We start from the raw sequence: 22162 nt of genomic DNA on the forward strand, positions 1-22162 counted from the left end.
GCCCATTGTACACAAGTTTGTGACCAACTTGTACTATCTGCACATCAAAAGCCCAGCCAATCATAGGCTACACAGCTGGCGAACTGCACCGATGGGGGTGCCCGATGGAGAACAAGACCCAAATGCCTCTTCCACCCGTACAGTGACAAACATAGTACTTTTGACGTGAATGAAACTAGTCTCACAATCCTGGCTCAGATAGGACCACGGTGATGGGCAAGTATAATTAGCAAGAACGTAAATGTCTCAGACGTCTAAAAAGAGAGATATGAATGTATGAAAATGGAAGTGGTTTTGCTGGTGCTGAGAGCCCCCAATATGGCAGAGGCAGCGGAGGGCGGGGGTGTTCAATTAAGCACTCGTATTAAGGATGATCTGATACACGAAAGGATAAACTCATGAGAAAGGTGGCAAGAAAAGTATCTATTTCCACACCTATAGTCCTGGGAAACTAGAAACTCTCGGGCCAAGAAACTTATATATATGATAGTCTTAAAAATAAATTTAGTTAAAATTGTAAAAGCTTCTGCAAATAGACTTTCTTTCGAGTGTTACATTTATTAGAAATGGAAAGGCAGTCAAAATTTGGGAATATAAATTTTCAGTCAAGGTTTTCAAAATTGGGGTAAAAATAATTCGGGATCTGAACAGTTGGGCTAACTCCAAAAAATTTAGAGAATCAGCATAGGTAAGAAGGAAAAATTAACATGATTAACATGTTGAGGAAAAAATCACAAAGAACTCACCTCTACTCCTGAAATCTGAGATCTGGGGCAGACATGAGATTAGAGCCCCCTGAATCTCAGTATCACCTTGTCCCCTAGGACCCCGTAGGGACCCCCATTCTTATAGTGCAGTAACAGCTTCACACAGTTAGGGTTAATCCTTGTACACTTTCTAGGTGTGTCAGTGCCCAGCGTACTCCTGATTTCATAAATAAGTTCACTGTTCTAAAAGTATTTTTGAGAGGCGGCCTATTTTGCAAAGTGTGCACAGGTTTGTAACCAGACTTATTTTCGAATTTAGACTTTGCTACTCACTAGAATGACCTTGGGCAAGTTACTTACAACTTCTCTGAGCCAACTTCCTCATTCAAAACGTGGAAATAATACTGCCTGTGATGATGAATGCAAAACACAAGACATACTGGTTCCTTTGCTCTAGATTCTTGACTCCAAAATTTAAAAGAAAAACCAAAAATTTCATGGGACCAATCTTTGCCAAGATAGGATACTGCCCATTAAAAAGGCTTCGGGGGTTTCTAGACGGATCCCAAAACGCTAACGGCCAGTGACAGTACACTTCTCTGCTGTGTGCTCAGTCCTGCAAAGGCCTTTGTAATGAGCCCTTAGTAATGTGTGTTATATCTGCACCTTTCTCCCAACACACACCAGGCACCTCCTCCTTCTGCTGGTGTTACTCAAGGAGGCAGGTTCCCTATTGTAATTGGGTGTGTGCTGTGTTCTCAAGGCACAGATAAGGCGGGTGCAAGTGTGGGAACTTCCGACCTGAGCTCCCTAGACAAATACACCTCTTGATGGAGAAGTAGTAAGCACTGCACTTCGTTAACGATGGGGGACTATTTCCATGTTAGGACATATGGAGAAGAGAGATTCAAACCAAAACTGGAATGCAGGAGAATGGATAGGTTAATTCCTTAAAAGGTCAATTAATTTCAGCATTTCCGGCAGCTGAAGTAAAGAAACAGGTTAAGGTCTTGAGTTCTCTTTGACAGAAGGAGAGTGGCATATCCATTTATCAGGAGTGGGAAGCTTTGCTGGCCCTGAAGTGTCTAGTAATCCTTACTTTAATGAAGTTAAACGATAAGAGAGACACGTCCTTAGGTTTTACTTCTGCAAAAGACGCTGTGTGTTTTCTGCAAGTGGGTACATCACACAGCATTTGTGAAAGCCAAGGGCATATTAGAGAAATTAAGAGGTAAGTGAGTGTCAGTAATCCAGGCAGTCTTGCTTCCTGACAATTTGGCCAATCCTCAGAAAAACTTGAGGAAAGCAAGGAGGTGGAGTCAGCCTATTCTCTACATACTGTCTCACCAGTGTTAGAGGTCTCATGAGCTGGCAAGCGCTGCTAGATCATGTAAACCATGATTGTATTTTCTGACAAGTGGATAAAATTCTAATTTCCGTGCTGTTGCTATGTGATTCTGTCACTCCAAAAGTAAGCTGCAGAACAGATATGCTGCTTCCAACATTAAGTAGTGCGAACTGTATTCGTAACCCAGCCATTAGGTACCCCTCTGTGGGAGGCAGCTGACAGTGTCACAGCATGACTGGGTCTACAGTGGGGCCTCACGCTTACAGGTTTTTATAACACAGGTTTTGGGGGTACTTGAGTCAGTTGAGCATCCAACTCTTGATATCAGCTCAGGTCACGATCCCAGGGTCATGGGATCGAGCCCCACATCAGGCTCTGGCACTGAGTGTGGAGCCTGCTTAAGACTCTCTCTCCCTCTCTGCCCTTCTCCCTCACTTTCACGCTCTCGAAAAACTTTGAGAAACAAACAAAACCCCCTAGATTTTTGAATTTTCTCAAATACCTAGATAGGATCCAGGCTAACACCTAGACTAATTAAAAACAAAACAGGTTAAGAATTCTTTACGACAAAGAACGAAGGGACAATGGATTTAAAAACATTTAAAAGTTATTTCTTCCTCAGTGACTTGACCCCCAAAGAACCTCAGCACTGGTCCTACAGAACGTGAACACCAACTCAAGAATCTCAGGGAGTGCTCCTGTACTCGCTCTCAATTTTCAAGCTCGTAGTAACTCAACTCTATCATTTCAAGATGTGTATTTAATCCAGTGCTTTATAATGTACATTTTCCTTACTCTTACTTCATAAAACTGTCTTTTTCAGGGTAAAGATCACTCACATTTCAACTTTCCCGATACTGCTTTCTTTATGTTTGTTTATTTTGAGAGAGACAGAGACAATGTGAGCAGAAGAGGAGTAGAGACAGAGGGGGAGAGAAGGAGAATCCCAAGCAGGCTCTATACGGTGAGTGCAGAGCCCCACATGGGGCTTGAACTCACGAAACAGTTAGATCATGACCTGCACCAAAACCGAGTCAGACGCTTAACTGACTGAGCCACCCGGGTGCCCCGATACTGTTCTGCTTTTTAATCTTTGACAATTTTTGTTGCACTCATCTTTTCCGCATCTATCTGCTTAGTTTAATATGGGCAGGAAGTGACCATTTTAGTTATCACAAATTGGGTATGCTTATTTTAAAATATATTTTGTAATACGGTTAAACAATACATCTGTATTATTTACAAGCGCATGACCGCTACTTGACTTGGATAAAGAGAATTCTTCACACACCTGAAACTAACATCACATGGCAACTGTACTTCAACTAAAAAAAGTAATGATTTTTAAAAAGTTACTAATGCTTCAACTGGAAGCATGAAAAGAAACCAAATTATTAAATTCTTCAAGCTTTTTTGACACATGAAGATTTTGAACTTGAAATGTACAAAGGGTAAAAAATTAACGCGAACTACTTTTTGCACCTCATCCTAAGACTGATCTGTTAACAGTGGTGAGTAAAATACATGCTAACATGATTGAAATGTGTTCTTCTCTATAAAACCGTCCAAAGGAATTCAGAGTCTCCTGACATTTATTCACCAGAAATAAACCATACTCCAGCCACCATGTACTTACTTATTGCAGCAATCATGACTTTGAGTCTTTCCCTAGTTTTGACTTCGGCCAGCCATAGAAATCTTGGAGAAGGTACACCTACACTCTGACTTATTTTACATACCAAGTGATCAACAAGTATTTAATAAGCATCCTTTACGAGCAAAGTTCTGGGAAGAAAACAAAAATGAGAAATGGGTGTTCATAAAAAGGTGATAGATGGAAGAGATCCTTAAGCTGCCTTCCCTTTTAAGACTTAGGCATGACGTTTTAGTAAGCCTCCTGTACGAATGAACATGCTAGCATCATTAATGAAAATGACGGCCGTGGCAGCAAAATCCACTTAAAAGACATTTTTAATGAATTTTATCAAAGAAAAATACCAAAATGCTTGACAAGTATCAAGATACGAGAAAAAAAAAAAGGCATTTGTTTGACCATGGATTACAGCTGTGAAATGTGAAGCATGTGAAATGTAAGTATTCAGAGAAGAGCCACATTAAGAGGCTTATCAGACCATGAATTTGGTTATACTGCAAAGGTCTCGCTCTCTCTCAGCCCTTCGTTAATACAGAGAAAACGTAGAAGGTGCTCTCCAATATAGAATTAGAACATGATTTAAATTACTTTAATTACTAATCTACACAAATGACCTTAGATTAAAAGCACAGGCAAAACAGAAACCGCAGTAACATCTACATGTAGTGTGAAGGTTTTAAAAAATAGAGTTCATTCACAGTGAACAAGTAAAAACAAAGTTATGTTTTAAATATTTGAACACATAGCCACGATCATCCAAAAGTGAGTATATCTGCAAGCACATCTCTATATTGCTAAAGAACCTGAAACTACAGCCAACAAGAGATAAAAAGCACAGAGATAAAAAGCATCATTCTGATCCCTCTTACTGGAAAACTAAAATGTCGTCCTTCTTTTTGCAAATAGATACATCTAAAATAAATATAAGATTATAAACTAGCTAAGGAATTTGTCTTTTAAGCCTATGCTCTCTCTTCATCACATGTAAAACTCCCAAATTATAAGGTTAGGAAGCACCGCTTTCTGCAATGTTCCCTCCTCATTTTTATGCTATTCATTTGTACTTGGGGCTACATTATTTGTGGGAAGGAGTTCATTGGAGTAAAGCCTGAAAAGGGGCGATAATGCAAAGAGGAGAGAATGTAATTAAGCTCCTAAGAAAGGCTGACTGCTTCACCTGTGGCCATAGCTCAGCTGATTCAACTTGAAGCAGCGAGGACCACTTGTTTCCCACTGTGCACTGCCTATGAGTACGGATTCTTAAAACTGATACCCTGACCGAGTAAATTTTAGATCTAATTTATTTACAGTTGCTCAGTCTCCCATACAGAGCTTTGTTCACGCTACTCTTTGCAAATTCTGACCTGAAAAACAAAGGATTCCTGGTCTAGTTAGAATTTAACTCCTGTACGCTGAATTTCTGAAGCGATCTGTTTAAATTTGAATCATTTGTAATTTTTGAACTACAGACACAACACACAGGGTTTACTGTTGAGAATCCGAATTTTATTTTTTCTTTTAATAACATCTGCATCAACCTAGCTTTCAAGAAAAAAAAAAGGCATGCTTAGAATGAGATAGGCTAAAAAGGAAAAAAAAAAAAAAAAAGTATGTAGTCCACGGGAGAAAGAAGTCATGTAACATCTACATGTACTGTGGGGGATGTGGGAGGTCTGGACTCTTATTTGGGGTTTTTAATCATCTATTTATATGTTTAAATTACAAACACTGATCTCAGAGAAATGAAGATTCTCCATCCCCGTTTCTTAAATTTATACAAAGGGATGTGATAAAAGGTCTCACTGAACATCAGCCTTTAGCTTAGAAAAAATCTACACATTATAGCTGAGGGCATTTTTTCCCCATCCATAGCACATACAAATAAACACGGTCCTATTTCTTTGGAAATAGATTTGTAGTTGTAAAGTGGTTATGATTTACAACTACAAAAAAAATAATTACATGGTGTCTGCTTCAATGAGGGGTTACCAGCAAGCAGCACTGGTTAGAGAGAGTTTACCAGTGAGGTCACCTCTACATTCAGCACAGAACACCCGGGGCGGGGGGCGTGGGAGGGTACTCCCTTGCTGTTCCCCTACTAGCCCTAGAGCTGAAAGACACATGAAATGTTCTAGACTCCTCATCCACCAAATAACAATATACACTGCTACCAGCCGATTAAACCTGGATTTACATATCTTATCAAACAGTATAAAACAAATATATACTGAACTCTTGATTTCTGAAATATTTTGCGCTACCCTTCCAACCTTATATATTAAGTGTCATCAGATCTCAAGAGAAATCACAATGCTATGGATGCTAAAAAAAAAAAAAAAAAAAAAAAAGGTAGGGTAGCAAGGGAACTGTTACCAAAACAGAATTCAAAAAAAAAAAAAAAAAAAACCTCCAAAAAACTGTAAAAAACTGTCCACAATGGGCATTTTTATTAGAATACTAAAGGCTTAACAAAATGGAAGCAAAGAGCAGAGATAAATGAGAAAGACATTTGAAGTCAAAAATGGTATACTTCTTTGCTTTAAAGTCCTTTAGCCAATAAAAAAGTATTTATGACACACACAAAAATGCTGTGAAGGTATTGTAACTGAACTGCAATGAATCCAATTTTATGTTTCTCTTTAAAAGTTCAGCTAAGAGGGAGATGGTTAACATGCTGTTGAAATAATGCACTCTTATGAAAGAGCCTTTTCCTGCTGCCTCCCTGAACTGCTTGACAGTCTAATAAAACTAGTCAACTGATTATTCTTTATCTTCCCTATCCTGTGTCTCAATCCAACAGCTCTGTCAACAGGTAACCCCCACCCCCCCGCAAAGTTAACCGAAAACCTTGCTCACCTATACCACATCCAAAATGAATGAACTTCAAATGGAGACAGAAAGTACAAAAACATCCATTGAAGCAAACAGGTAAGCTGCTGCTGAGTTAGCTTCCCAGGCAGCTCTCTAAGCTGTCAGGGAAGGCTGAGCTCTCTTCCACTGAATGCACACGGAATTGTTGCAATCCAAATTAACCTATTTGAGGGGTTCTTCTGTTTACGAGTTCTCTTTCACATGATAAATGTGGACTGAATTTTCATAATCAGATAGTTTCTGGATGAAGAACATTTACAGATACAGACAACAAGTTAGCGGGTTACCATCATTTTATATACAATTGATAGCTTTTCACAACACCTGGCATTTTTTCCCCAGAGAAGAAACGGACACTGAGCAGCACCGGCTAATGAATTAGGTGAACGAGTGCCACCACAAATAGTGCCACCACAAATGACACAAGCAGGAGAGCAAGTTTCTTATCGTCAAGGGCTCAACCTAACGGCCACACCACTTGTATTATCTCAATGTGTCACTTCAATACAATAAGATAGGATTTTAATGCCATTTCCACTCTTCGTGCATTCAAAAGGCAACTGATGGTCAAAGTGCCTCTGATACGCATTAAGTATTTTTACCCCATGACTTTATTTCATGTTTAGAAAGGTGGAATAGCAGAAGGAAAAAAGGCAGGACAAAAGACTTTGGAGTTTTCTTTCTTCACATGTATGCGGAGGTGATTATATTATGAGTAGGATTCTGTAAAAATAAACACATTTGATAAATTAAGGTATGGGGAGACAAATGCAAAATTTCTAAATAAACTTTATTACTGCATGATCATAAAAAAATACTGAAGCTTAACTGCCTGTTCGCTAGTTTTATGAAATTTAAAATATCACCTACTATAACAATGTGACAATTTTATTAAACATGTGTGAATTAAAAAATACTGTCATTAGTTTTTTACAGAGAAAATTTAAAAACATATTAAAATTGATTGGTAGAAGGAATCTGTGTTTGGCTGTGCTGGGTATAAATATCTTCAGCAATTATCAGAATGAATTACTTAAAACTATCAGGTTGAAGAACTCAACACATGTTAAAACTATCATTAAGAAACTATTCCTCAGGGGCCCCTGGGTGGCTCAGTCCAACTCTTGGTTTTGGCTCAGGTCACGATCTCAGAGTTAGTGAGTTTGAGCCCTGCATTGGGCTCTGTGCTGACACTGCAGAGCCTGCTTGGGATTCTCTCTTTCCCTCTCTCTCTGCCCTTCCCTTGCTCTCGCTCTCTATCAAAATAAATAAATGAACTTAAAACACACACACACACACAAAAACTATTCTTTAAAGTGACTGGTAACTTTATAAAATGGTCAAAATGAAGCAAGGCTACAATTTTGCCACATTTATTCTTTTAACTGGATTTTCAGGGTACAAAATCGTTGATCTTTCCAATATTCAAATAGTTCAAAGGGTTATAAAACCCAAGGGCTAGGAAGGGCTGTGGAGACTAAAGACAAGTAAAGAACAAAGAAAACTGGGATGGTTTCCTCATAGACACAGATTATCACAACTTAGCTCTTACGACTACCCTGGCCTCCACTTGAGACAGACTCTCTGGCAGGAAAAGGCATGTTCCCAATAGCAACAGTAACACTAGATGTCACACTAACCAGTTCAGGGTAGTGACACTATTATGTAAAACAATGGCTGCCTTTAGGCTTCTTCATTTCATTAAAGAGAGAAATGAAGCTTATATTTTTAATGGGGTTTCTGTGATTTTCATGAATCTTCTTCCCCCCAAAACCACATTTACAAACAGAAATATCAAGTGAACTTTGGTGCTGAAGAGGAGAATCTCCAAATCAAGAAGGCTCTCAAAATGTTTATTTCTAACATGAATTACTGATAGGAAGTATGACAAGGAGGAAGGTATCATAACAACTTTATGGTTTTAAAAGGAAATTTTCATACACTGAAGTTGTATAAAACATTTATGAACACAGATACTTGAAAACAATGAATTCTTTTTGGACTGTGTCAAAGATGGTTGATATTTACTCTCTGGATACATTTTTGTGTACATCCATGTATACATCTGTCTTAACTTAGGGGAGAGAGACAAAACCAAGCAATAAAACATTACTGGAAAGCTTTCTAACTTCTTCCTCTCTCACTTATTGCTGGTATGCTGTTCTGAGGGATAGTGGTCTGAGGTGCACTTCCTTTTCTGGCTTGCTTTCTCAAATGTACTGTGCCTCCCTTACAGGAAAACACGTAGTTTGGTCACAGGGCCTTTTCTGAAATGAATGCAGCTAGGGAGGGAATGTTTTACTTTAATACTCCTTCCAGTTCTGTGTTGCAGGCTGCCTACAGGGAAAGGCTCACAGATAAAGTGACTAATTAAATATCTTAAAGAAATGATAATGTCTTAATTAGAGCACCTTCCCTTTCTCAGCTTCTTCAATAAAAGCAAAAGACTTACTAATTATAATTCTTCAGCAGTAATTAGCAGTTTACTATGCTACTACGGAAAATCTGTATTTAAATATACAATACTTTATTTGGAACATGCTTACAATGCCAGACTACAGAATTAGATAAGAGTCCACACATTCAGAAGAGTACTCCATTCTAAGGCTATCTGAGTTACTTTAAACAGGAGAAATGGTTTTAAACATGAGAATAAAATCAAGAACAATTATTATTAGTCAAGCCAAATAAAATGTTTTGCAAGTTAACATACACATCATTGTCCACTCAATATGAACAATCAGAAATAAAATAATGAAGGCTACAGTTTGATTATTTACATGCAGAAAACTTATGAGCCACATGCATATTATGAAATATCTTAGCTTTGTTTACTTTTGCTCTGTTCAAAATTAGTTCTAGAGGATATTTTTAGTTCACCCCGAAGGCAATCAAATATTCAAGAGGAACACTGTACATATGAAATTTAGAATTAATTTCAGAGATTCCTGCCTTTAAAATTATTTAATTACATTAAAATTATTATTCAGGAACAAGCAGGATATAGTCATGTACAATGACAAACTATAATAAGTTAAAAAGTATATGTTTTGCATTTAGTCAGTATGAATGCAGTAAAAAGGCTCTTACTAACTTATTACCATTTATTTCTCCTGATGAAGAGCTTCAATAAAAGCATCAAGTTTTTCTTGAATTTCTCTAACTTTCTCTGTGGAGATAAAAAGATTATTAAATTAATTAAAAGTGAATTTATTTTCAAAGGCATCACAAATCTTTGAAGACAATTATTCAATAAACTGTCTGGGATACTTAAACCATTTTGGAAAAGGGACAAAAATTACCTTAGCATCACGTATCACCTTATATCCAAAAAATGTTCAAATGGATTGTCGTAGTAGCTCTTAACAATTTTTTGGAAAGGGGAGGAATATGGGCTTTGTGACTGACCCCGCTAAGAATGTAATAAGAATTACGGAATGTTACAGAGAAAAATGTACGTATAGACACATACATCATTGCATATAGAATTTTAAGGAGTTCTCAGATTCTCTGGAGTCCAACCAAGGACTCGGTTAGCAATATCTGCAACAGAGGAGAATATAAAATAATGAAACAATTGTTTAAAAAATGTTTATTTCTTTTGAGAGAGAGAGAGAGCGAGCAAGCACGAGTTGGAGGCAGGGCAGAGACAGAAGGAGACAGAAAATCCCAAGCAGGCTTCACACTGTGTGGAACCTGACGTGGGGCTTGATTTCATGACCATGAGATCATGACCTGAATCGAAATCAAGAGTTGGATGCTTAACTGAGCCACCCAGGTGTCCCAATGAAACCATTTTTAAGAATTAAAAAAGAATACAGGAGTGTATCTAACAGGCCTTAGACTGGAAAAAGACTTTCTAGGATAAATGGAGAAAGCTACAAAGGAAAAGATTACTAGTATGATCACATTAAAATGTACACTTTATATGTCAAAATGTCCTAAATTTAAAAGACAAAAGAAATTGTAGAAAATATCTGCAACAAGTATTAAAAGGGCAATAACACTTTAAAAATACATACAAATGTACTTTCCTAGCTATAAATGTATAAAGTTTAAAAACACCACAGTCAGGGGCACCTGGGTGACTCAGATGGTTAAGCTTCTGACTGTGGCTCAGGTCATGATATCACCACCGCTCATTAAGTTCAAGCCCCACGTCGGGCTCTGTGCTGACAGCTCGGAGCCTGGAGCCTGCTTCGGATTCTGTGTCTCCTTCTCTCTCCGCCCCTTCCCCGCTTGTGCTCTCTCTCTCAAAAATAAACAGACATTAAAAAATGTATTAAACAACAACAACAAAAACCTCAAAGTCACTGAAGACAGATTTACATTATTTTATTTGATTTTATGTTTTCATGTTTGCAGACTTCCAAATAAAATCTATAACTTCTCTCTGAAATACAAAGATTTCTTTCACAAATACAAACTATTCACACACAGGACATGTCAATCTCCCAATATGCAAAAAATGGAAGTCATGATTTATTCTACTTCATTGCTTACTTAATCATGCAACTCCCATTTTAAAATATAGTTTGTGATGCCCCGGTAGCCTAATGGAGAAGGCACTGGCCTCCTAAAATATAGTTTGTGGTGGGGTACCTGGGTGGCTCAGTGGGTTGAGCGTCTGACTTCAGCTCAGGTCATGATCTCACAATTTTTGAGTTTGAGCCCCGCGTCAGGCTCTGTGCTGACAGCTCAGTGCCTGGAGCCTGTTTCAGATTCTGTGTCTCCCTCTCTGTCCCTCCCCTGCTTGTGCGCTCTCTCTCTCTCTCTCTCAAAAATAAATAAACATATATATATATTTGTCCTTTTAACACAATTTTATATATTAGTGGGAATTACCAATTAAAGTGAAGTGACTGGTTCAAAGCTATTGATCTAGAGGCAAAACTGTAAAGCATTCTGCTTTACATCTATAGAAAAATCATATAAAGTACATTAATATTCAACATTTTATCTTTTATATTTAAAAATAATCTGCAATTGAAGACATAAAGTATTCCTTTCTATCAGTGGGACAGCAGTTTTGATGAGCAGCCAATAAAAGGAAGAATTGTCCTTTTTATGAATTCTCATGAGCATTGCAGGAACTCGACAAAGTCTATCCGGCTGCATATAAAGAACATAATGTCTTCATCTTCATTTCCCAGCAATTTAACACTACTACTTCTTGGTATTAGTCTGAGACTAACACCAAATCTATATAGAAAAAAAAAAAAGCCATACTGTTTTAATTCAACTATTTACTGAGCAAACATGATAACAGTTATCGCAGAGACAACAATAATTCCTTTTATGTAAAAGTAAACTAGAGAAACCCAACCTATAATTCCAACCTATCTCTTGGAAGTTTAATCTGTATTTTTTGGCAATCTGTACTATTTTTTAAGTCAACAAACTGGTAAACATACTTCCTTTCTCAAAATAAGGCCACATTCTTATTTTTAAAACTAATTCATCTTGTTGCTTAGAAAGAGCTTCACCTATTTTCTTCATGAGTATTTAGAGAGCTCTACATAGTGCAGTTCATCAACTGAAGAATTTTTTTAAAAAGGGGACAGTAGGAGAAAAAGAGTTTTCTAAATTGTCTGACAGAATTTTGGAAATGAACAAGGTATTTAAAAAATCATCTGACCTGGGTGGCTCAGTCGGTTAAGCATCCAACTTCGGCTCAGGTCATGATCTCACAGTTGTGGGTTTGCGCCTGAGTCGGGTTCTATGCTTACAGCTCAGGGCCTGGAGCCTGCTTCAGATTCTGTGTCTCCCTTTCTCTCTGCCCCTCCCCCACTCATGCTCACGCTGTGTCTCTCTCTCTCTCTCTCAAAAATAAACAAGCATTAAAAAAAATTTTTAAAAAATCATCTGGCTTAAATAGCACAACATATGGAAATCTAAAACAGGTACTTAAAGCCATGGCAGTTCCTCTAACCATCTCACTGAGCTATACTACTTGGGAAAGGTGTACTGCATGAGAAGAATTCTGACTGTTTGCTCCACGACCTGAGTCCAAGCAGGGCCAGCTCTGTCCATCCTTCTGCCCTGTCCATGACCTCCATCCTCAGCTGCACAATCTGGGACTGGGTGGCTCAGTAGCATCACTCAGAAGAGAGAGTTCAGAGCAAGATCTACTTGTATTGACAGACCAAGAGCCACTCTGATGCAGGTGTCTAACTGTGAAGTCTGAATCAAATTCAAATTCTTATAAAATTAGAGATAAGCGATATGTTTTTTTCTAAATAAAAGTTAAAAGACTGTCTGATTAATAAGAAGACCACAGAATAAAATTGCCAAATTTTCCTTTTAAAAAGCTGTTTTTACAAAATATTTTCAACTAGAATATCAGGGCACCGTGCCAACATACTCTGAAATGTCAAAAATGACACAAAGGGCATTTAAGTAAGTTACTAGGAGGTAACAGGGAGAGAGGAGAAGAGAGGAGAAGAGAGGAGAGGGTGGAGGTGAATGTGAAAAGAAAAAAGAAGGGGCACCTGGGTGGCTCACTCGGTTGAGCGTCTGACTCTAACTGTCGTTCATGACCTGATCTCAAGCTTGTGAGACAGAGCCCTGCGTCAGGCTCTGTGCTGGGTGTGAAGCTTGCTTAAGACTCTCTCTGTCCTTCTCCCTCTGCCCCTCCCCTGCTCCCATGCTCGCTCTCTCTCTCTCTCTCTGTCTCTCAAAGAAACAAAACAAAAAAACAAAAAACAAAAAACAAAAAAAAGAAAAAATAACTGTGATAAATGTACTCTTTTTACACTAAATTTAAAAATCCATTTCTTTGTTCCTTCATTTTATACAATGTACTTAATGCAGTGATATGGGGACACAGATGCTATCTTGCCTTTGAGAAGAATTCCTTGATCACTTCCTACCTACCTCATGCTGAGTCTATGAAGTATCTACTATGTTTGAGGTGATTTTAAATCCCACATTTCATTTGGTCTTCATACAGCCCTGAAGGTGTCCCTGCAGAAGACAAGGACCTGAAGCCTGCAGAGTTAGCTTTGTGCACGTTTCTCTGATTTGGAAACATACTAGATCCACTACCAGATACAGACTCTAAATGGTAACAAAACAAATGCTATTATTTGAAGGGTATTTGTTGTGAGCTTTACCTTTTACCTGAGATAAGACATACTGTGGTAAAAATGAGGGAATGGAATAGTTACCAAGCACCTTCCTAAGTAGTTCTGTGCCTAGGAATAACTAAGAAAAGTATAATAAATATTATTACCTAAATATATTTGAAAAAACCCTTGGAAAACAATACAAACGTATGAAACTGGACAAAAAAAGTTCAGCATCTCCAATGTCTACAACAATGTCTGACTCACTACACATGCTCAACAAATACCTGATAAACGATAAATGAAATTCCCAAAAATATGGTACAGAAAACAAAGGCTGCAGGTTATCAAGAAAAAAAAAAAATCACTCAACAGACTTCCTGGGTGTTATACCAGTGACCAAGAGGGCAGAAGCCAGGAGCACAAGGTGTGGAGCCAGCCTGGGAACAGAAGGCAGGGTACATACACATTGACAATGAAGATCTAGGAAAGCTGGTGGGTCACTCGAACCACACAAGCAACACGGGACAGAGAATACTCAGGTCTCACAATACAGTAAGTGGAAAGAGAAATTTCAATTTAATTATTTCACCTTATTCAGAAGACCAAAATATGCTGACTGCACACATACACACACAGAGAGAGCTTTAGAAAGTATATTGCTTTCATTCTTTGCAAAGGAGCTATATTACAGATAATAAACAGCATTATTTCCCATATTTGAATTCCTTCATTTCAAATTCTGATAAAAGTCTTCAGCACTTCCTATATACTAACTATGCCATCCGGCTGCACACAGAAAACAAGACTTATTCATAAAAATCAAAGTTGAATGTCAGCAACTAAAACTTTCTACTTTCTGATCCTTCCAAACACTAATGTCCCAGTGTTAAAGTGTTTTCAAGTCCCAAAATCTTACTGTACTTAACTATTTTGCCATTAGAAACTACTTGCCCACAGAAATGTGCATACAGGTTAGCAAAGGGTAATTATAAAGCAAACTCCTTTTTCTATTAAACATTTGCCTTAAATATTTATAGTTGGAGAACTCTTATAAAATTTCAGATTAACCTGATAAATTAAACCAACTCAGGAAGGGATGAACAAATTCCTATTTCTGTTTGAACTGCTATTTCTGCTCTGAAATAGGCAATTCTACTTGTAGTGAATACTGAGTCTACTTGCCATTTATCCAATGTTTACTTAAAAGATGAACTATTTCAGACATCAATTCATTGTGCTTCTTGATTGAGTCATGAATATTCCCATAATCCCCACCTCATAAACCGCCCCTCTCAGTGAATGAAGGTCCTTCTCTTTTTTCTTCAGATGACTTGGCATCCATTCATGTTTTGGGTCTCTTTATCTCCACATGAAATGATAGTGCTACTCTCAATTTCTTTTTGAATCTTCTGATACTTGCTCTAAAAGTCTCAAATATAGACTAATCTGTAATTAGGTTTTGAATACACTGTGAATACCAAGAGGCCAAACCTGGGAGAAGGTTCACTTCAGTGGTTAATAACAGTTTAGAATAGGAACAAAGAATCACACACAAAACACTACCACATGCACTGAAATAAATCTTTTACAACTTTTGATGTTTTTAAAGAAAGCATGAAAAACAAACTGCAAACTAATGCAGTGTACCTTAAGCAAACCACACATCCACAGATCACAATGTACCTTAACAGAACTGTTTTATAACAAGCTGTATACACATTTAGAGTGAAACTTGAGGACACCTTGGAGGTGAGGTTTTGCTGTAAAAAAGTATTCACTAAAGGACTGAAAATTTTAAAAAGTTCTTAACATGTAATATATGTTGCTCATCAAAAGGCTTGCCTTTTATTAGACAATCCTACTGTAAGTGCTCTTTAGGAGTTCCGTATTTAAAGGGATTATCTAGAGTACAAGGAAACAAGGGAAGAAAACAAACAGAAAGGGTGAACCAGAGACAAGCTTTAAGATTCTCAAAGATACGTTAAATCTTAAGATTTAAGGTAGTCAAAATCTTAGATTTAGCACAAGAAAAAATGTGCACCTTTTATAGTCGAGAGGAAGAAGCAAAGCGACAATCCAAGGTGTGTAGCCAAATCTAACATTTTTTTTTTTGTTGTTGTTAGCATTTATTTATTGTTGAGAGACAGAGAGAGACAGAGCATGAGCATGGGAAGGGCAGAGAAAGGGGGAGACACAGAATCCGAAGCAGGCTCCAGGCTCTGAGCTGTTAGCACAGAGCCCGATGCGGGATTCAAACTCACGAACCGCGAGATCATAACCTGAGCCAAAGTCTGATGCTTAACCCACTGAGCCACCCAGGAGCCCCTAACACTTCTCTTCTGAATCTTGGTCCTGTAGTTTTTTTCCCCCTACAAAGAGCCTTTTTTCTTTTTTTTTCTTGAGCTATGATTATTTTTAAACCGACTCATTAACAAGGATGAACAGAATTACTTCTGCTCGTTACAGAAAAAGGAGACTCCTATGTTCCGGAAAGCTGTCTGAGACTGCTATGGTAATTTCAAAGCTGGGTGGGGTCACTGACTTCTAGGGGTCTGCTGAAGGTGGTAGCAGAGTCCTCTGGGTTATTTTGTTTCAAAAGTTCAAATGGAACTCTTTTGCCAGAATTACATCTACTCTGCAACAATTATTATTTAGGTTGATTAGGAGATAGGATTGTAACTCTATGTTCCTAATGAAAACGAATGTAAGTATATTACTATAGGCAGATCTTCTAAAACAGACTTCACAGGAGTACACAATAACAAAAGGAGTGTTTGATGACAACAAATGTTAGAAATCCCTACACCCTAATAATCAATGGGGTAGTAATTTTATATGGATTTTATAAAGATGAGAACATAACGAGTTAAAAGCTATATGATAACGTGGTCAGGAGAACCAGGCTTCTAGACCCATCTGTCCCTTTAACTTCATGACCACAGTCATGTCACAGCCCTGGTCTCTTTATCTATAAAATGAGGGAACCTGTCCAGAATTCAAAGCCCAAAATGCTTTACATTAGGACTGAAATGTACTATACTAACCGATCATATGTTTTAACTACATCTTTTTAAACTTAATTGTCTTGTTTACTCCTTAGTATTTTTTTATTTGATGGTAAGCTCCTAGTAAAAATTCAATCGCAAATGACAATATTATTCTCACACGACTACATAATTCATTTTAGAAAGATCAGGATTATACTGGTTTTTTTTCCCCCAGGAATCAATGTGGGACTGCTTGCATGAATTATCTACATACAAAAAAGTCCATCATTTAAAATCACTGAGTCTAGCACAGAACTCACTAAGCAATAGATGTCCATGAACTCATTGTTCACTCACTCACTGTTGAGTAATCTACTCACCTGATACATAATTCAAACATTAAAGATGACATTTTTAAAAAATTTATTTTAAAAAATTTGCTATAATCAGACCCACCCTCACCCCCCCCCACCAAATAATATGATTTAGAAAGAGCTGCCTTAAGAAAGTCTGTGAGATAAATTACAGCTTAAGTCTGATGAATATATAAATAGCTCAAAGTGACTTGTGGATAAATTCAGCTTTCTCTCTACCTCTCTCTTTTTAACTCCTAACTGCAAGCATTTCTACCAGGCTCTTTTGGAGGATATAATCAAAACCTCTTAAAATACTTTCTTGATATATTAAAATTCTCCAAAGACTTCAGTATGAAAGAACATAGAGCAGCTTACATTTAGGCCTCGACCCTGACTAAGCCTTTCACTTTTATAAGTAGATGGCAATCGTAATTTCATCTCACATCTCAGCTAACTATTAATGCTTATGGATCTGCCCTTAATTGAGCAGCTCCATTCCAGGTGTGTGTCAGTGTCAGTGAGCGTGAAACCTTGAACTCTCTGCTACCTGATATTAAAAGGCTCAGAGCTGCAAGAGGAAATAATATTTATGGAAGACTGTATGGGGGACACTAGATATTAGATACTATGCTAGATACTATGTACGTCCATCTTTAGATAAGCCAAATAGCTATGTATCTGGACTGTGTCATTTTGGTTTCACCTAGAACTGCTTACGTGATTAGCCTACAATGAGGAACATTATAGTAAAAAGCTCCATGAAATTAATGATCATATGTAGTCATCTGGTTTACTGTATCATATAATTCAGTGTTCCTTCCGTGAGCAGAGATGAACTTTTTCTCAGGTGTGTGTACCAGGAACACCTATGCTTCAACGAAGCAACTGCTTTGTCTGACAGCCACCATAAATCCCATAATCAACTCTGCTTTCCGTTTTGCTTCAGCTGTCTAGGAAGCTCAGGGCTACATTTGCAGGTTACCTGCAAAATGGAAGAACCCCTGAACCAAGTATTTTGAGGGGGATACCAATCTTATCCCACGTTTCACATTATTTCAAATTGCCTTAACCTTCTCTTTCCTTCATTCAACTTTCCAATTAAGCATTTTTACATTTTGCACAGGATAGATCTTTGCAAGCTGCCTCAAATCCTTTTTGGAATAGGCGGGGAATTAATAAATAAGCTAACACACTAGTTCGCAGAAGATGTACCACTAGAGAGCTGATTCATAAATATACCATAATACTTGAAAAGTGGTCTTCTTATGCTAGTAATGCTTTTAAGATCAGGAATTTAAAATATTTGAGGGGGGGGGGGACAATATTTGTCCCATTAACCTTCTATAGGTGATTTCTGCATAGGAGAAAAAAAATTTTATTTCTGCTTAATGCTTAGAAAATCCAATGATATAAATATGTATACTTAAAGCATTTCTTTTCCGCAATGGAAGAAAAATAATAAATTTTTATGGGATTCATGATTGTCTTTTTAATGTAAAAGTTAGATTCTACCATAAGATTAATAATCATCTCCCATGAATTTTTATTCTGTATCCAGTATATAAAATGTGCCTTATTGGGGCGCCTGGGTGGCGCAGTCGGTTGAGCGTCCGACTTCAGCCAGGTCACGATCTCGCGGTCCGTGAGTTCGAGCCCCGCGTCAGGCTCTGGGCTGATGGCTCGGAGCCTGGAGCCTGTTTCCGATTCTGTGTCTCCCTCTCTCTCTGCCCCTCCCCCGTTCATGCTCTGTCTCTCTCTCTGTCCCAAAAATAAATAAAAAACGTTGAAAAAAAAAAAATTAAAATGTGCCTTATTAATTATATCTATTAACTCAAATTATGGTAAAAAAAATCTTTAAAAGTTATTTTATATGTTAACTCATTAATGATACATTGCTTTATTCCCCCCCCCAAAAAGTTTAAATAAATACACTATTTCAAAATGAATGCATTCCTTCTGTCTCCATAGAAAAATCTAAACATAAAAAAAAATTTAACTATGATTCAGGTAATTAGTTGAGATGATTAAAAAAGCCTAGCCTAATGACCAGTAAAATTTTTGGTCCCAATCAATTAAGAAGGGTTTAAAATAACCCATCATTTTTTTTCTTTTCTATTTTCTTCTTATACTTAAAAGTGTATCTTACTCTGAATTTTGTTAGGTGGAAAGTAGAAACATTTTAAAAAAAGGAAAACCACCCAGGCAGCCCTTAAAGAGACAGGACATCATTTATCACCTGCAAAGACAGATTTATAAGAAGAGGGCCCCTTCTGTTCCTTTAAGACTGCAAAACAGATGGGAAGTGAATGGACAGTCAATGGGACAAGAAAACACATGGGAGGTGCTGCTGTATGTATGTTCCCAGCGTAAGAAAGAGGTCAAGATTGTAACTGCATGACTGGGTCCTGGAAAGGGTCTTTCTTCAAGCTGTTACAAAGACAAACGCTGTTCCTCATCCTGCTGTCAAACTGTTATAAATATTGGTTTGTCAAAAGACCTTCAGTGCTGAAGCTTTAAAAGGAGGCGTAACAGATGAATGAATCATGAGAATGATTCTTAAACAGTCAGCTCATTAATGTAATTTTTAAAGTAAAAGAAAGAATATGAGAACAGAGACTGTAATTCTGATTTATGAACCAAACCAAAAGTATATGAAAAAATATGGAACTAAAAATTGCAGGTTTTAATAAAGTTATGAATTAAGCGAGATGAAAAACAAAAATGAAATACAATTGTATCTGTTAACTATAATGCTGCATCAGGACAACAGATGATTATTAAACCCGTCACAAGGAGAGCTAGCGGGCATTCATGTTTTGTCAGGGTGATTCCCTAAGTTTTCAGTTACTTCTACTACAACCCTGCAGAAAAGTATCACTGCTGATGCTGGGTCCAGAAGTCAGAATAAGGCTCAGAGAAATGAAAAGAACTCCAGAATTAGTTTTACATATTCATTGATTTAGAAAATCACCTTTAAATTTTGTCACAAGTTCTTATTTTCTACAGAAAGGGAAAATCACAACATTGAAAAAGCAGTAAGAGTACACAGATTTATAAACCTGTATATATTTATCTGAAGAATGAAACCATTACATATGTCTTTAGGAGAAAAATTCAATGTTCTAGATTCTTAATGATTAGTTTAGGAGAACAGGTTTAAAAACTAGCACAGTGAAAATAATATAAAAAAAGGAAGCCAAATTATATTACCTCAGTTATCTGTAGTCACCCACAAACACAAACCCAAAGACTAAAGACGAACAGAAGCCCAAAACAAATCTAAAAAGATACTATCTCTAACACATGTTGTTAGCCCCAGCTTTGCTATAAATATTTATGTGACTGGCTAAATCACTTCCCTTAATGAACATTAATTTCCCCATCTGAACAATGTGGGATAATACCTTATAAGCCTCATAAGCCTTTACAAGGTAAACATGGACAGACATAACACATTCTGTAAAGTGCAAAGCTCTATACAAATGTTAAGAGACAGTTGTATGGCTCCAAGCAGGATTTGGATACCAAAGTACCAAATGCTGCAATTACATAAGAGGCTCGCCTGGCTGATTGCTTTCTCTTAACTGTCAGCAATCTTGGAAAAACCAAATTCGGTAGAAATGAGAAAAGATTACAAAGTTAAGAAAGTGAACGGTTGAGAGTGGAGGTAGCAGGCAAACATTTGAAGGTTTTTCAGGATAAGTGAATCAAGATCAAACGTAGGTAGACTGCAGGGCGTCTAGGCGGCTCAGTCAGTTAAGAATCAGACTCTTGATTTCAGCTCAAGTCATGATCTCACAGTTCATGAGTTCGAGCCCTGCAATGGGCTCTTGGGCTGACAGTGTGGAGCCTGCCTGAGATTCTCTCTCTCTTTCTCTCTCTGCCCCTCCCCTGCTCGTGCTTGCTCTCAAAAATAAACATTAAAAAAAAAAAAAAAGGTAGGTAGACTGTATGGAAGAATCAATCCAATAGTTTTAAGGTGGGGATGACTGGAGCGTCTTTTGAAGGAAGGACAGACATAATGCAGACATAAGCACACATGGGAAGTGCCAGAGTCCTGGATACAGGTGGGGATTAACTTTCAAAGAAGAGTGATTTTCTGAATATGTTCTGCTATAATACAGCCTTTGGAATCCACGGCCTACTTAACGTAACTAGTACCACAGGTTTTATTTTTACTAATGCTGCTTATACTTCTCAGTGAACCTTTCTGAAATAAGTTAATATGAAGAAAAAGAGGAGAAATTGAGTTTGCTCTGATAAATGAGAGACCAGAAGCAGGAGTGATGGCAATAAGGGGAAGATTGGTGGTGTTAAGTAGAAGCCAACCTGAGATCTCATGAAAAATGTGTTCCAGAAATGTGCAGAAACTATGTCCCTAAGACTACGTTAAAGATTTTGTTAGAGGGGCGCCTGGGTGGCTCAGCTGGTTAAGCTTCTGACTTCAGCTCAGGTCATGATCTCATGGTTGGTGAGTGTGGGCCCATATCAGGCTCAAACACAGAGCCTGCTTGGGATTCTCTTTGGGTCCCTCTCTCTCTGCCCCTCCACTGTGTGTGCTCTCTCAAATTAAATACATAAACTTTAACAATCTGTTAGAATACAATGTTACAGTGGTCATCTCTCGATAGTGGCAATGGTTTTAAAATTTTTGCCATCTGTATTTTCTAATTTTCCACAATGCATATATATACGTACCAGCTCTGTCACAGTTAAGAAGGGCTGAAACAGACACCTGAAATCCTGGTAGTACTTGGTAAAGACAGGCAGTCTGTACCTATGACTCAGAGAATGAAGTGTTGCCTCAAGGAGACTAAACAGGCAAGGTTTTTAAAAAAGACTTGAATTCCTTCAGCCAGGAAACAGATCTAACTGAAGTGAATGAAACCCAGCAAACTCCTTTCTACAATGCAAAATACTAGGAAAAGTACTTTGCACAAACTTGAGTTGCACAAACTTGAAAACTTCACCAGTTCAAAGAGGATTTCAATTCATTTACACATGACAGATCCACAGTGGGCATGTACTGGAAATCCGAAGAATTCACAGTGAATCTCAAATGCTAAGGGATGACCCCATGAGGAGCAATTACTATCTAGTCCCATGAAGTGTTTCTTGGCATCGCAATCACCAAGAGATTATTTGGGAAAGTATTCGGTCACTTAGCTT

General features: G+C 37.7%; 1 protein-coding gene across 4 annotated transcripts in view; it reads right to left on the bottom strand.

Moving 5' to 3' along the window:
* Window positions 1-7173: 7173 nt before the first annotated feature.
* The window catches only part of OPA1 (OPA1 mitochondrial dynamin like GTPase), an 85122-nt gene continuing 70133 nt past the window's right edge, over window positions 7174-22162 (bottom strand). For all 4 annotated transcript variants that reach the window (XM_042957030.1, XM_042957028.1, XM_042957029.1 and 1 more), the window contains 2 exons: window positions 9682-9749; window positions 7174-7303 (listed from right to left, as the gene is read on the bottom strand). In XM_042957030.1, coding sequence (XP_042812964.1) covers window positions 9685-9749 — 65 coding nt within the window. In that variant the 3' untranslated portion in view covers window positions 7174-7303; window positions 9682-9684. The remainder of the gene's footprint in view (window positions 7304-9681; window positions 9750-22162) is intronic.

The sequence above is a fragment of the Panthera tigris genome, chromosome C2, assembly GCF_018350195.1.
Source record: "Panthera tigris isolate Pti1 chromosome C2, P.tigris_Pti1_mat1.1, whole genome shotgun sequence".
NCBI classification, from domain to species: domain Eukaryota; kingdom Metazoa; phylum Chordata; class Mammalia; order Carnivora; family Felidae; genus Panthera; species Panthera tigris.